The sequence below is a fragment of the Culex quinquefasciatus genome, chromosome 2 (assembly GCF_015732765.1).
Source record: "Culex quinquefasciatus strain JHB chromosome 2, VPISU_Cqui_1.0_pri_paternal, whole genome shotgun sequence".
In the NCBI taxonomy this organism is placed as follows: Eukaryota; Metazoa; Arthropoda; class Insecta; order Diptera; family Culicidae; genus Culex; species Culex quinquefasciatus.
Window position 1 is genome coordinate 127230809 of NC_051862.1, and position 14725 is coordinate 127245533.

The 14725-nt window shown below is 36.0% G+C and overlaps 1 protein-coding gene across 2 annotated transcripts in view; it reads right to left on the minus strand.

The window, feature by feature from the left end:
- Nucleotides 1–14725, minus strand: part of LOC6044449 (sodium/potassium-transporting ATPase subunit beta-2) — a 65293-nt gene that overhangs the window by 3966 nt on the left and 46602 nt on the right. For both annotated transcript variants that reach the window (XM_038255814.1, XM_038255815.1), the window contains exons 3-7: nucleotides 4558–4698; nucleotides 3932–4051; nucleotides 3706–3869; nucleotides 3536–3646; nucleotides 3303–3471 (exon numbers count right to left, since the gene is read on the minus strand). In XM_038255814.1, the coding sequence (XP_038111742.1) occupies nucleotides 3303–3471; nucleotides 3536–3646; nucleotides 3706–3869; nucleotides 3932–4051; nucleotides 4558–4698 (705 nt within the window). The remainder of the gene's footprint in view (nucleotides 1–3302; nucleotides 3472–3535; nucleotides 3647–3705; nucleotides 3870–3931; nucleotides 4052–4557; nucleotides 4699–14725) is intronic.

Consider the following 14725-nt stretch of genomic DNA (forward strand, 5'->3'; position numbering starts at 1 on the left):
GGGAGGGGATGGAAAGGGCAAGTTAGTTTTGTAAGTTTTTACCGGGGAAAAATCACAGTGTCGCTCCCCTCGGATTGTTTAAGCGCAGGGAAAGTTTGACGTATTACCGCAATTTCGATCACCTTTCCCATGATAATATTCACCGCACAAGCAAGAAAGAAAGAGCTTGTGCATTCATGTCAGGCAGCCGCTTGAGTGCTGAGCTCGGTTTCATTCGGTTCAACTTCGTGTGCGTTCCCAGACCGTCGTTTTGAAATGACGATCGTTGGCGATGATGAATGCTGACTGCACGCTCTTTCAAATCTAGAGTTTTTTTAAAAGGTCCTATAAACATAGTGAATTCCACAGTATAAAGGACCTGTCAAACCTTTCACATCAACAAAAACGTTGAATTTTTGAACCATTTCCAAATATTACCATCATTTTTTCTGTGCTTTTCAGACTGTATTTCCGATCGAAACGAAACTATTGGCACTACGCCCCCCGGGGCATGGCCTTCCTCTAACGTGGGATTTCTGCTCCAGCGCCTCTGACGAGACAGGAGAAACCGGGACCGACGTTTTACTTCACCATCCGATAGAAGCTCAGTGGATAAGGCGGGAATCGAACCCGCGTCTCATAGCATCATCGGGATCGGCAGCCGAAGCCGCTACCCCTGCGCCACGAGACCCATGTTTCCGATCAGGGACCCTAAATAGTCGAAAATCACTGGCCGAAGTGAATTTCGACGTCGTCGTGCTATCTTGTCACACCCGCCATTTCGATGTTCCGAGAAAAACACGTTTATTATGTTTGACATTGAATAAACAAAAATGAAAACACGCAAGGTAAACAATATCAAACACATTTTGTTTGGCTGACCATTATTTGCATTGTCCCGAAGCTTGGTTGAAGTTAGTTGCTGGAGTACCGAGTTATAATTACAAATGCAGCGTTGCCACATGTACAGATATTTTTGGCACAGACCAAACACTCAAACTAATTATTTGTACAGTTAAAATACACTTAAGTAGTTTTTGTAAACTGCACTAAAAAGATAAACATTTTTTGCATCTTTTTACTTGTTTAGTTTATGATAAAAATGTTTTTCTTTAAAGTTATACTTGATTGAGTGTTTGGTCTGTGCCAAAAATATCTGTACGTGTGGCAAGCCTGTACAAATGTTTACGATAGTCTAACCTGTACGTGTGTCAAACGCGTTCTGGCCTGACATCCCTTTTGTCGCACTTACATCAATTTCCAGGGAGTGACAAGATAGCACGACAAGATTGAAAATACTTTCATATGTAATGTGACAAAAATGCACGGAGTTTTGTCGGTTTTAATGGAATATCTCAGGATTGAATTCGAATTTTTGCGATCTGTGAAGGTCAAAAGGTGAGGCATTGTGAGCTGCACAAAATGGCGCTCTTAACTCAATTTGGCCCAAAATGCACGTACGACAAGTTAGCACGACCGAGATGATTTGACGTACCCAAACAGACAAGAGTTTGACGTATCCAAACGAGCATTTGCCTTAACACCCAGCAAAACTTGGCAGTCTTCTTATTCCAAAATTGTCAAACTTACGAAACCAATCCTGCAACAATGTGAATGTATCATTAATCGAATTTTGCTGAAAATTATTTTGTAGACAGTACTTTAAGGAATGAATCCAAAAATATATTAATAGGACTCGTGGTTTTGAAGATATTAAAATGTCTGTAACAAAAATTGATTGACGTGCATCTTTATGATTGAATAAGTTTCTTTCGAATAAATTTATTTTGTTTATTTATTTATGCATAAACCAGAAAAGTGAAAAAGAAAATATGTCTTTAAGGTGAAGTCGTTGATCATTTTCGAAGAAAATTGATCATCACTATACAATATTCTGTATTAAATTCAATTTAACGAATTTCAGCACCAAAAACAACCGAATTTCAGCATGTGCCGGTTGTTGCCTTCTTGAAGCCACTGAAAGAATTTTGGATCTAAATCAAATGTGCTTCAAAATTTATAAAATTTTGTGGCACAGTTATTGACGTCCTAGTTGGCAATCATTGATTAACGACGATTTCCATATCTTTACAAGAAATGGGATAATCGTTACCAAAAGGAATCAGCATAAGGCACTATTCTAAACAACTTGTTGAAGGAATTTTGTCAAAATATTGAAAGCGACGCAAAAAAATATATCTTTGAACGAAAAATCATGACAATGATGGAAGTCTTCACGTTAAAATGAATTATAAAATAAGTTCAAAATGTGGTGTTTTGTAAAGCCAATATTATACATATTACCTTGCAGCTCTATTTTAAACACTACCACCAACTACCAACATGCACATTACCTTCGTCAAAAAGACACTTAATATTACACACTGCATGTACAATTTTTGTAAACACAAAAAAAAATTGCATCCGACGGGATTCAAACCCAACACCATCAGAAAGGACTGGCGCCTTAGCCCGCTCGGCTAAGCAAAGCATATATGAGCTTGACATTTCGGTCAAGTAGGTTTCACATACTGGTGAGCTACATATTTCAGGGTGTAACATTACATATAATTTCATAAAATAATGCAACATCTATTTTATATCCAGGCCATTCACACGCAGCTAGATTACTAATATTTTTGCTGTGTATGTCCAAGTAATCATTTGAAATAATATCGATTACTAAGTATTTAACTATTCCACAAGTTTTACAACCAAGTCTGAATTTCTAAACAAAAATATGCTCTTTTTCAATTTCGGGAAAACGGGGACACAATTATTTTTTTTCGATTTTCCCAGTTTGGAAAAAATCTCGGGAAATCCCAGAATGGACGCACTTGAAAATCAAAAAAAAATGGTAAATTGTGAACAACTTTTTGCAAGCATTCCTCAAAATAAATAATGAAGGAGAATCTAGTTACTATATACATTTTAAAAGTAGCAAACGTGTGTTTTAAATTAAATATATAACAGATTCAAAATTAATGAACCAAGTTATAACTTTTTAGTTCAACATAAATTAAAACATACTCTAGAATTGTATTTTCGACCATCCGCATCTGACTGGAACAAACCTATGTAATGTGACAACAAATTTTCTGTGCAAGGTGACAGGATTCACATTTTGTATGACGTGTGGTAAGAATGTACGGAACTTGGTCACTTGTTGTCAAAATAGGTGACGCTCGAGGGGCACGACACTGTTATTTTTGAAAAAAAAAAAATATTAAAATCATCGTGATTGTGTTTTAATTTGCCACAAACTTCTATGGACGAATGGCAAAATAGGCGCAACCAGGACGTAGCACACTTGCTCTACTCACTCTTGGGGCTCTCGAAGTGCACGGCGACGATCGGGGGCAGGTATCCTTCGGTGTTCTTGAACGGGAAGAAGTAGCCCGGGAATCCTCGACGCGGGATGTAGTTGATCGGTCCGATGTGCTCGTTGTCGGCGGGATTCTCACCGGCGCACGACACCCAAACGATGTTGGCCTGTTTGTTTGGAGGTGAAATTTAATCTCAGTTCTAGAAATAAGATGCAAATGATGAAACTTACGTTCTTGTCACCTCGGCCAAGCTCGGAGCCGATGTGCTCTCGGAGATCCTCGGGCATGACCTCGGGCAGGTTCTCGGTAGTGTTGTACAGATCCGGGACCCAGTTGAAGATCTGAAAATGTATATTTGTTTTGTAGGGATCGTTCAAGTTGTCTAAGTCTAAGAATTAACCTTGTTGAGCTTGAGGAATATGCACGGGCTCTTCTTCTTGAAGTTGTAGCGGTTCGCCTTGGTGCAGGGTCCCCATTCGTTCATCGGTACTCGGCAAACCTTGCCCTCTGGCGGTGGAGTGTCGAACGAGCAGTCGACGCGGTTGTCCTCTTCCTCGTGGTATGCTGAAAATGGGGGAGGTCGTTTAGTCTACGGCTAACTTGGAGTTTGAAGGAAGGAAACTCACCCTTCAAGAAAATGTCAATCTGCCGGGTCCAGGCTTCGATGTTGCCGTTGTCCGAGGCCTTGTACCAGACCAGCGTACTCTCGACGGTGTCCTCGACGGGCATCGGTCGGAAGCCGAGACCTGTGGGAGATAGGTTTTACATTATCTGTTCTATTCAACGAAATATTTTGAATATATTGGAGATGGAACTTAAAAAAACACTAAACGATAGAAAGATCTAGACAATATTTTGCAAACAATGTTATTGTTATTTTCTCATGATTTTTTATTTATTTGAATTTTGTTCAAACTAAACAGTCATCAGTGAATCATGCATTCAGAGAGCAGATTTGCTGGAATTTGTTAAATGTGCATAAATTAAGGCGTTATTTTTTCTCACAGGCAAACTTTGCACAGACCGGTCAAGTTTCACAAATAAATTGTTTGTACTGTAATCAATAGTTAAAGAGAGGATAGTTTTGATTGGTAGATCGTTTAAAACGGACTATATTTGGTTCAATTATACCGAATTCAATAAAATAACAAACAAACATTTTTTCCATCTTAAAGCTAATTATTGATTTAGTTTGGTACGCTAATATTTACATGGTAAAAACCCTAAATACAACAAAAACGCAAAAACTCACCTGGATTTGCTCCTATCAACGACTCAGATAGCTGGAATTTGGGCATCTTGGGGTCTAACGTTTGCCAGAATACTGCCAGCATTGCTGAGAAGTATCCTATCAGCAGGGCGTAGAACACCAGATAGAAGAATAGAATCTTTGCTGTTGGTGGAAGGAAGGAAAAAATATAAATTAGAAACAATAGCAATATGATCATGATTTTTGGAGCAGCCATCTTGTTTGTTGTCATTACTGGAAAGTTTAAAAACAGTTTTCATGAGATGAGATAAAAGAATGTTTAAAAAATGTTACGCCATTCAACGGCGTCGCCATTGGAACAGCAAATATAGATTATATATACTTTACAACCTCATTTCGCCGGCGAAGCTAAAAATATCGTTGAGTGTGTTTGGACGCTGACGCCCACGCGCGGCTGATGTTGCAGAAATTGGAAAAGTGACATCAATGGACTCATTTTAAAATTTATTTAAAATAATTGTAAAGCATTAATTTTTTTTAAGTTGAAAATTCACAAATATCATCAAAACTTCGAAATATTTACAATGAATTTGAAGCACATTCGTGGTAAGGTGTGGTTAGGAGGAAATGGAAAATCGATTCCCCCACAACCAACATCTCATTCTATTTGATGGAAAAAAGAGAGTGTGGATTTTCCCCCACAGGAAGGAAAATTGACCAAGCAGACAAGTAATTTTGCAGCAGTCTGCTCGGCGCCCTGAATTATTGGGTTGCGGTTGCATCACCCACAAATGAATTGACCTTTTTGACTACAAAAGAGGGTGATTCAGCTGTATGATAGCTCCATATGGTGGATTGAAAGTATTCACACAAACTATTATGAAACTGCAGCGTTAAGAAATGTGACACGAATTAAAAAAAAACTTTTTAAAATTATTTTTAAAAAAAACAAGAATTAAATCATAAGCCCAGTATCTGATAACTGAAATCAAAAAGTTGTACAAAGCATGTAACTTGTTATTCTGTGACATAAATAAACAAAATCTATTCAAGGCCTAGTTGAAGTTTTTACAAAAAAAAATGAGTTGTTGGAAATGCAACACTTTCAAATAAACTCCAAATATCACATTTTTCAATAATTATCCTCTCCGTTTGTTAACGGAAATTATTTCTCGCGTTCAGGAAGTCATTTAGCAAAACTTAATTTTTAAGATTTTTTCTTTTACTTTACTAGCTTTCCCTTAAGGTGGTACATGGTGTTTTGCACTTTTGGGGCAATGACTGTCAATGATGGTTTTTAATTCAGGGTCCAGAAATAGTAAATTGAAATGAAAAACCACTATATGTAAAATGCTTCTACAAACAACACAAAGAAAACCATTTTTTGATTGAAACATTCTGAATCAAGATTTGGATGTTTTTCTAAAGCAAACATGGTCGTCAAATGGACGATCGGGAATGATGCCTTTCAGAGTCTTAAGGATTCTGATTTGTAATGCTTTTTGAAGCCTTAAAATTGGTTTAAAAGGTTCCTTCTCCACTTTTTCATGTGTCCCTTGATTCTCTAATTTTCAATGTTACGAGATTATATCCCAATCCCCAGAAATTCATTCGCCAAAATTGACCATTCCCAAGAATCCTAAGAATCTTAAGAAGGTATGCTGGTGTAAATTTTGTTTGTATTTTTAAAAGATGGTTTAATTTTTTCTCCCTATTTATAAGATATTTGAATATCTGAAGATTACAAGATTTGATAATTTAAAAATATTTGAACATTTAAAGATTTAAGGTGAAACGGGAAACCAGTTCTTGGACATCTTCTGTTCAACTTTAATTAATATCAGGTTTCTTGCAATATGAGCTGGGACTTAGGATATCCGGATAACTTGCAGCATTGATAATTCTATTAGAAAATGAACTAGCTCGCCAGCTTTTTTTTCACGAATGTGGGGAGGCATTAAGACCAAACAAAATAATTTTACAAGTATTCAAAAGACCTCTTACATTTATAGCCCAACGGGGTCGAAAAAGTTGTAAATGCAATTTCACCGACATCCTTCCGGATCGAATGCAATAAGAATCATTGAAATCGGTTGAGTTATCGCTGAGATACAGCCGGTTGAAGTTTTATTTCCAACTTTTTTTTACCCCCTTAAGGCTTAAGGCTTCGCGTAAGTTTTGACACCGTTGTAAATAAAGTGTTAACTTTGTATCACATAATTTATGGTTGAAAACTATTATCCGATAACTATCCGATCTGTTACATTTTTCTAATCTAATCTAATCTAATCGAACACAAGCGCAGCCAGTCCGAAGAAAGCATCCTGGAAGAACTTGGGGTTAGATTACGCCCCAAGTTCTTTCTTGTCAATATTAATTATTGCACTTGAGTAACCCCGAAGATGTATTGCATAAATTAAAGCGGCCAGGCCTACTGCGTTGCATTAACCGCAGAGACAGATTCTGTGAACGGAGCACATTTCACAGAATCTACAGGGGAGGAAGGATGCGTGGACATACCGTACCAAACGCTCCTGTTTACAGTTTCATATGTGTTTTGTATAATGTGTTAAGTGTAAAATATAGTGTGGTTATATAATCAATTAAATATAATAATGCAATATAATGATCATTTAATAAAATCCCTTCACCTATATATAATAACCACGCACCCAAGCACACAAACAGCGACACAAGAGAAATGAAAATGAGCATGCAAAAACAAGACAGCGCGTCCCCGTGGTCAGCGCACTAATCTATTCGATCTGTTACATTTTTATTCATAAATCTAATTTGAGTTCCTCAAATATGTTTATTAGGGTGAGTACGTTTTTCAAAAAGTTCTCGGATCAAGTTTTAGTATGGTTCCCCTTATAGGGCATGCCCATAAGGACTTTCATGAGCAATTCTCTACAAAACCGGCTGATTTCGACCATTTTTATTTTTTGTATTTTTTGATTCGGCTCAAACTTTGTGGGGGCCTTCCTTATGACCAAAGAAGCCATTTTGCATCATTAGTTTGTCCATATAAATTTCCATACAAATTTGGCAGCTGTTCATACAAAAATGGTACGTAAATATTCGAAAATCTGTAACTTTTGAAGGAATTTTTTGATCAATTTGGTGTCTTCGGCAAAGTTGTAGGTATTGTTAAGGACTATTTAGAAAAAATAGGTACACGGAAAAAAATTTCCCGATTTTTTATTAACTTTTTCACAAAACTCAAATTCCCAAAATACGTATTTTTGATTATCGAGATTTTTGATATGTTTTAGGGACAAAAATCCGCAACTTTTGAGCTATAGAGAAACATGGTCAAAAATCTGCCGCCGAGTTATGATTTTTGAAAAACTGGTGATTTTGGAAAAAATCGAAATTTCATACATAAAATTTTTTTGACCTCATTTTTTAATGCAAAATTGAATTTGCAATCGAAAAGTACTTTACAGATTTTTTGATAAAGGACTCCGTTTTCAAGATATAGCCACCGAAAGTTTGATTTCAGCGAAATATTTGCAGCTTTTCAATTTTTAAAAATAGCGACCATGAGTGACCATTTCAAAATTTTTTTTTTTGAAAAGTTCAGAAAATTTGCTATAAAATTGTCTAAGAGACATTGAAGATTGGACATCGGGTTGCTGAGATACAGCGGCTTAAAGAAAAAGAAACACGAAAATTGAAGTTTTCTAAGTCTCACCCAAACAGCCCACCATTTTCTAATGACGATATCTCAGCAATTAATGGTCCGATTTTCAATGTTAATACATGAAACATTCGTGAAATTTTTCGATCTTTTCAAAAAAAATATTTTGAAAAAAATTAAATCAAGACTAACATTTTAAAAGGGCCAAATTTTGAATATTATGCCCATTAAAAATGCTAGTATTGATTTATTTTTTTTCAAAATATTTTTTTTAAAGAGATCGAAAAATTTCACGAATGTTTCATGTATTAACATTGAAAATCGGACCATTAATTGCTGAGATATCGTCATTAGAAAATGGCGGGCTGTTTGGGTGAGACTTAGAAAACTTCAATTTTCGTGTTTCTTTTTCTTTAAGCCGCTGTATCTCAACAACCAGAGGTCCAATCTTCAATGTCTCTTAGACAATTTTATAGCAAATTTTCTGAACTTTTCAAAAAAAATATTTTTAGAAATGGTCACTCATGGTCACTATTTTTAAAAATCGAAAAATTGCAAATATTTCGCTGAAATCAAACTTTCGGTGGCTATATCTTGAAAACGGAGCCCTTTATCAAAAAATCTGTAAAGTACTTTTCGATTGCAAATTCAATTTTGCATTAAAAAATGAGGTCAAAAAAATTTTATGTATGAAATTTCGGTTTTATCCAAGAAACACCAGTTTTTCAAAAAATCATAACTCGGCGGCAGATTTTTTGACCATGTTTCTCTATAGCTCAAAAGTTGCGGATTTTTGTCCCCTAAAACATATCAAAAAATCTCGAAAATCAAAAAATACGTTTTTTGGGAATTTGAGTTTTTGTGAAAAAAAAGTTAATAAAAAAATCGGGAAATGTTTTTTCCGTGTACCTATTTTTTCTAAATAGTCCTTAACAATACCTACAACTTTGCCGAAGACACCAAATTGATCAAAAATTCCTTCAAAAGTTACAGATTTTCGAATATATACGTACCATTTTTGTATGAACAGCTGCCAAATTTGTATGGAAATTTATATGGACAAACTAATGATGCAAAATGGCTTCTTTGGTCATAGGGAAGGCCCCCACAAAGTTTGAGCCAAATCAAAAAATACAAATAAAATCCAATTCCGGTTTTGGTAGAGAATTGCTCTCATGCCAAATATCAGCTCATCTGGTTGTAAACTGGCTGCGCGCATCAGGGTTAAAGTTTACATGGGAATTACTATGGGAAATTGTAACTTTTTGTTCAAACGCTCCTACAGGTCTGGGAAAATCATGCGCGCAACTTCTGGTATGGTCAGGCCTAAGGGGAATGTTGCTATGAAAGATTGATGAACACCGCGACGCCGTACGTCAGGCAGCTACCACGTGGGTGAGAAACGGCTGGAATATTCAATTGCAAACCTTCTTTTATCTAGAAAATAATCATTTCGAGTAATCCTGATATTATTTAGACGAATTCAGAATCTTTGCTTAGCAATTTTTTTGCAAATATTTCAACCACGTGGTAGCTGCCTGACGTACGGCGTCGCGTTGTTCATCAATCTTTCATAGCATGCTAAGGAAAATGTGATGCTTTTTGAGGGAAAACCGTTGATTCCGGAGACATCGGATTTATTGTCGATGCGCCAGGTCTAGGGACAACGAATCCATATGCTCTCTTCGGGAAAAGTGTTATCCAGACCATTCCCCTTAGGCCTGACCATACCAGAAGTTGCGCGCATGATTTTCCCAGACCTGTAGGAGCGTTTGAACAAAAAGTTCCAATTTCCCATAGTAATTCCCATGTAAACTTTAACCCTGATGCGCGCAGCCAGTTTACAACCAAATGAGCTGATATTTGGCATGAAAGTCCCTATGGGCATGCCCTATAAGGGGAACCATACAGTCATCCCACATATTCGGAACGGTTTCCAGATCGGCCAATGTTCAAAAAATCATAGCAAATCGATAATTGAACTTAATGATTCGCTTTTACCTTCATTTGAAAGCTTTTCTTGCGATCTTTTGAATGCTGTATCGAACATCTGAAAATTTTAACTATTATATGAAGTTTTTGAAGAATTACTTTGACCCTTGAAATCCACAAATTCGGAACACTTTTTTCTTACGAATGTAAACAAACTTTGGATCTCTCCAGGAGTACATATTTATTACCAAATAATGACTTCAAACACTGAAACCAATGAAACTCAAGCTTAGTGATGTTTTATACATGGTTTGATAACTTTTTTTGTGAAAATATCAGTTAAATTCAGGTGTTCCACAATTGTGGGAGGCACAATAACATCCCACAATCATGGAACAGGCCATTTGGAGGCAGTGTGTTGCTGCTCTGGACAAAATAGTCTTGAAATGAAGTTTTTTGTTCAAAAAGTATTACTTTTACTAGTGAAATAGCAAGATAATGTCCAAATGAAGGTTCTAAAAATAGTAGGGTCGACAGAAAAGCTATTTTTGATGCTATTGAAAAATTATCATAAAAGTGTTCCGAATTTGTGGGTGTTCCGAATATGTGGGATGACTGTACTAAAACTTGATCCGAGAACTTTTTGAAAAACGTACCCACCCTAATGTTTATCCAAATAATATTCAGTGCTGATGGTGCTGATACAATTTTCGTACACCTCTTTTGATTTGGTTTGATTGAAAAGATGTAAATTATCCGGGTATCCGAAGTCCCAGCTCTACTTGCTATCGACCTATTTAGCGTCTGTTTAAAAAACAGAACTTCATTAGGAAAGTTAGGTTTTTTGTAAGGTGCTTCAAACTCGAGTCGTTGTGTCAATACAATATGGCGCTTCCTTCCCGTTTCATCTTAAGAGAGTTTGAGAATTAAAATATTTGATGATTTGGATTTTTGAAAAATTGAAGATTTTAAGATTGGAGATTTGAAGATTTGAAGATTTTAAAATTTGATAATTTGAAGATTTGAAGATTTGAAGATTTGAAGATTTGAAGATTTGAAGATTTGAAGATTTGAAGATTTGAAGATTTGAAGATTTGAAGATTTGAAAATTTGAAGATTTGAAGATTTGAAGATTTGAAGATTTGTTAAGATTTGATTCTGGGATATCTGATCCTTCATGAATTTGTCTGATCCTTTACATAAAAATACAAAAAAATCTTTGTTATCAAACTATACGATTTTATAAACTAATGTCTAGTGAATTTAAAATTCTGCAAATAATTCAAAGCACTTTTGCATGGACAACCACTAAATTTGGTAATGAGATTTGTATGGGCGAAGCCATGATGCAACACGGGTTTTAAGATTTAACGTTCAACTACACGGAGAAAAAAGAGTTCCCATAATCGAGAACAAGCGTTCATGAAAATGGAAACCACGAACAATGTGTTCAAATCCCATGGTACGATTTCCAAAAACGTACCATGGGATTTGAACACTTTGTTCGTGGTTCCTATTTTCATGTTTGTTCACGATTTTGGGAATTCGTTTTTCTCCGTGTAAATATCCCCCAGAATGTTTGGAACGGTAACATCAACTCACTAATTTTTTATTTAAGTTATTTGTAAGGATGTCTTGATAAGCATAGAACTTTACAGAACTCGATTAAATATGATTTAATAATCGAAAAAACATCGATCGCAACAATTACAGGTGGACAACATTTAATAACTTGGATTTGTCTATGCATGATAAATAATTCAATTAAGGACAGCAAACCACAGTTTTCAGTGCTCTATGCTACAGAAACGAAAACCCATTCCAACCACACTCATAAATACCTCCCCAAAACACACACACACACAAATCGCACCGAACTTTGACATTTTAATCCATGCTTGCCTCCCCCCAAAGTTAGCCTCAGCTACTCGATTCCTACAGCTGTAGTAACACAATCCAATTTCAACTTCCCTGTACAGGAAACGGGTAGCTGGTGGGGGTGGTAAAGGTGAGCACACCGGAAGCCCAACAAAAAAAAAGAAGAATCGGTGAAAATCCTTTTTCCCACCCCAACACCAATTCACCACCACCTCAAACAAGCAAAAAAACGAGTAAGCAAGAAAACATAGAAGAAACGTCGTATTTTCTCGTTTGGTGAAGCCAAAAAAAGGATCACAAGTGACACATAGAAGAGGGAAAAATGGAAGGGGGAAAACGGAAGCAGATTAGATTGCCCACGTGTCCAAAGTGGCTCATTTGACTTGGTCCATGGTCGGTCCCCTCGGGGCACACGGCGACGACGACGACGATGAATCATTAGATTCACTTTGGTAAACATAACGCTTTTTGCTCCTTTTTTTTTGCTGCTTTTCTCTACTTCTCCGCTCGAGGCTCATCCCGTTGAGGATTCACCCATGAATGAGCTTTTCCTTTTGCTGATGAGGTGGAGGGAGGAAAGCGCGTTATGTTTCATGTTTTATGCTTGGAGCAATTCGGGTGAGGATCGCTGCACAAGAGTGGGGCTTGCTTGCGTTTTAGCTGGGACTCTTGGAAGGATGGGTCCAGGAGCTTTCATTGGTGACATTTTGTGCACGTCGGCATGAATTCATAATTTTAGTTGCGGGCTGTTTAACTTGATTTGAAAATGAAGGAGAATGGACCACGTGGGGAATCGAGTTGTTAGAGAAGAAACTTGTATCATGAGAAGTAATTTAATTTGAAGTACTTTAGGGATTCTAAATTTATATCGGCTCGTATCTTTGACTTCTATTTACGATTTTAACGTTTTTTTTTTTTTTTTTGTCAGCATCAGAATAGAACTAGAATCATTTAATAGCCATTATTTTTTCATTGGTTAAGCTTTAAATTGTACATTTGGATACATTTTCAATGCAACAGTTTATTTTTTCTTCATTTTATTTTTACTACCCTCAAACGGTGGTCGCATCATTTTGCTACAAATCATGGAAGTATATCAGAATATGCATGAAATCTATCCTCATACATTTTTTGCGATATAGGGGTATAACAATTTAAGCAGTTTAAGTCACGCACTAAACAATATTGTCCTGTCAAAAATTCATGTCTCAAAATTTTGTTTTTTTTTTTAAATTTTCTACATGCATGTAAAAGTTTGTTGTTCTTAGACAGTTTACCATCCTTTTCCCAAAACATTGTAAAAATTGATTAACTCTACCGCCTTCTGGGCCAAATCAGCACTACAGTCTGAATAAAAACAGCTTTAGTTAGCTTGAAGCCAGGAAATCGATGCACTATTTTTGTTAACCTGTTCTTGTTCTATCCGAAACCAATCAAAAATATCCAAATGTTGTACAGTAACGAGGCTAAAACAGCTGCCCTAATTTGCCCCATGTGTCCCGATTCGCTCTAGATGACGGTACCTTAAATAACAATTGTTTGAAAATTGCCCCAATCTAACCCGTTAGAGTGGATTAAATTGGGTAAAATGAAACTATTATTAAAATTCATTTGAAGACATTTGGTTGTAGGGGCAAGGGGGAGGGGCAGAATGGGCCACCCTTGGTTATGGGGTTTAGAATGGATTTAGACCAAATATAAGGCAAAGGTCTTATAAAGGTAGTCAAATAGCATCACCATACCGAAAACGGCCACGGGTCCCCCACAGACCGTTATTATGAAAAAAAAAGTTCCACGCAAACCAATGATTGGACATGGTTCCTGGGACCATTCTGCACCTCTGGGCCGAGTTTCAAAATATTTGCCGGCAGAAATTTCGAATACGGTCAGTTTTAGTGTTTCGAGTAGAAATTAAGGTGAAATCACATGTAAAATGCGTAGAAAAAGATCAAAGTGTCAATGTTTTAACTCCAAAACATTACTGGTCATGGTTTTAAATTGTATTAACATGTAGCAGAATGATATAAAAACGATTTACAGCGCTGACTTAGCCAGATTAAGCCTAAGTGAAGTGACTTAAGTATATTATTTACAAGTTTATGCCTTAATATCTAAACAAAACTCCTACATCAAGTGATTTTAAGTCAAGGAAAACTAGGTTGCACAAAAATAACTTAAAATGGGGTGACTTTGAGCCAGGGGATGACATTGTACCAATAAACGCATATAGAATGCATTGGTAAGCTTGAATTTTATGTTAATTTATTTATTTGTAGACGGATTAATTTGGTCTATTTATGTTCCCATAGAGCAATTTGATGAAATTGCTACGTTAATCTGCTTATTCTGTTTGAATAAAGCTTGTTGATTTAAAATTAAATTAATTAAAATAAATTTAAAATCTTCTGGAATCCTCCAAATTTGAAAATGATGCTCACAGTTTTTCAGTTTTAAATCAATTCCTACTAAAATCAATTAAAACAATCAAAAATTAAGGAAATACATTTTGTGACGTGGCAAGTTTTTGACATTGCAATAATAATAAAAATGTGTTTTTTTTTGTTTTAAATCGTTTACAAATTTCAACCTTACGAATGAAATCCGAAGAGTACTCCAGCTATCATTTAGCTCTTATATTTTTGTTGCCCTGTGTAATGATTATACTTAGCAACAGTTGAATAACACAACTTCCCACAGGATTAATATTTCAAACCAACCAATTATTTTTCAACATTTCAGTTATCGTCATAAACTAAC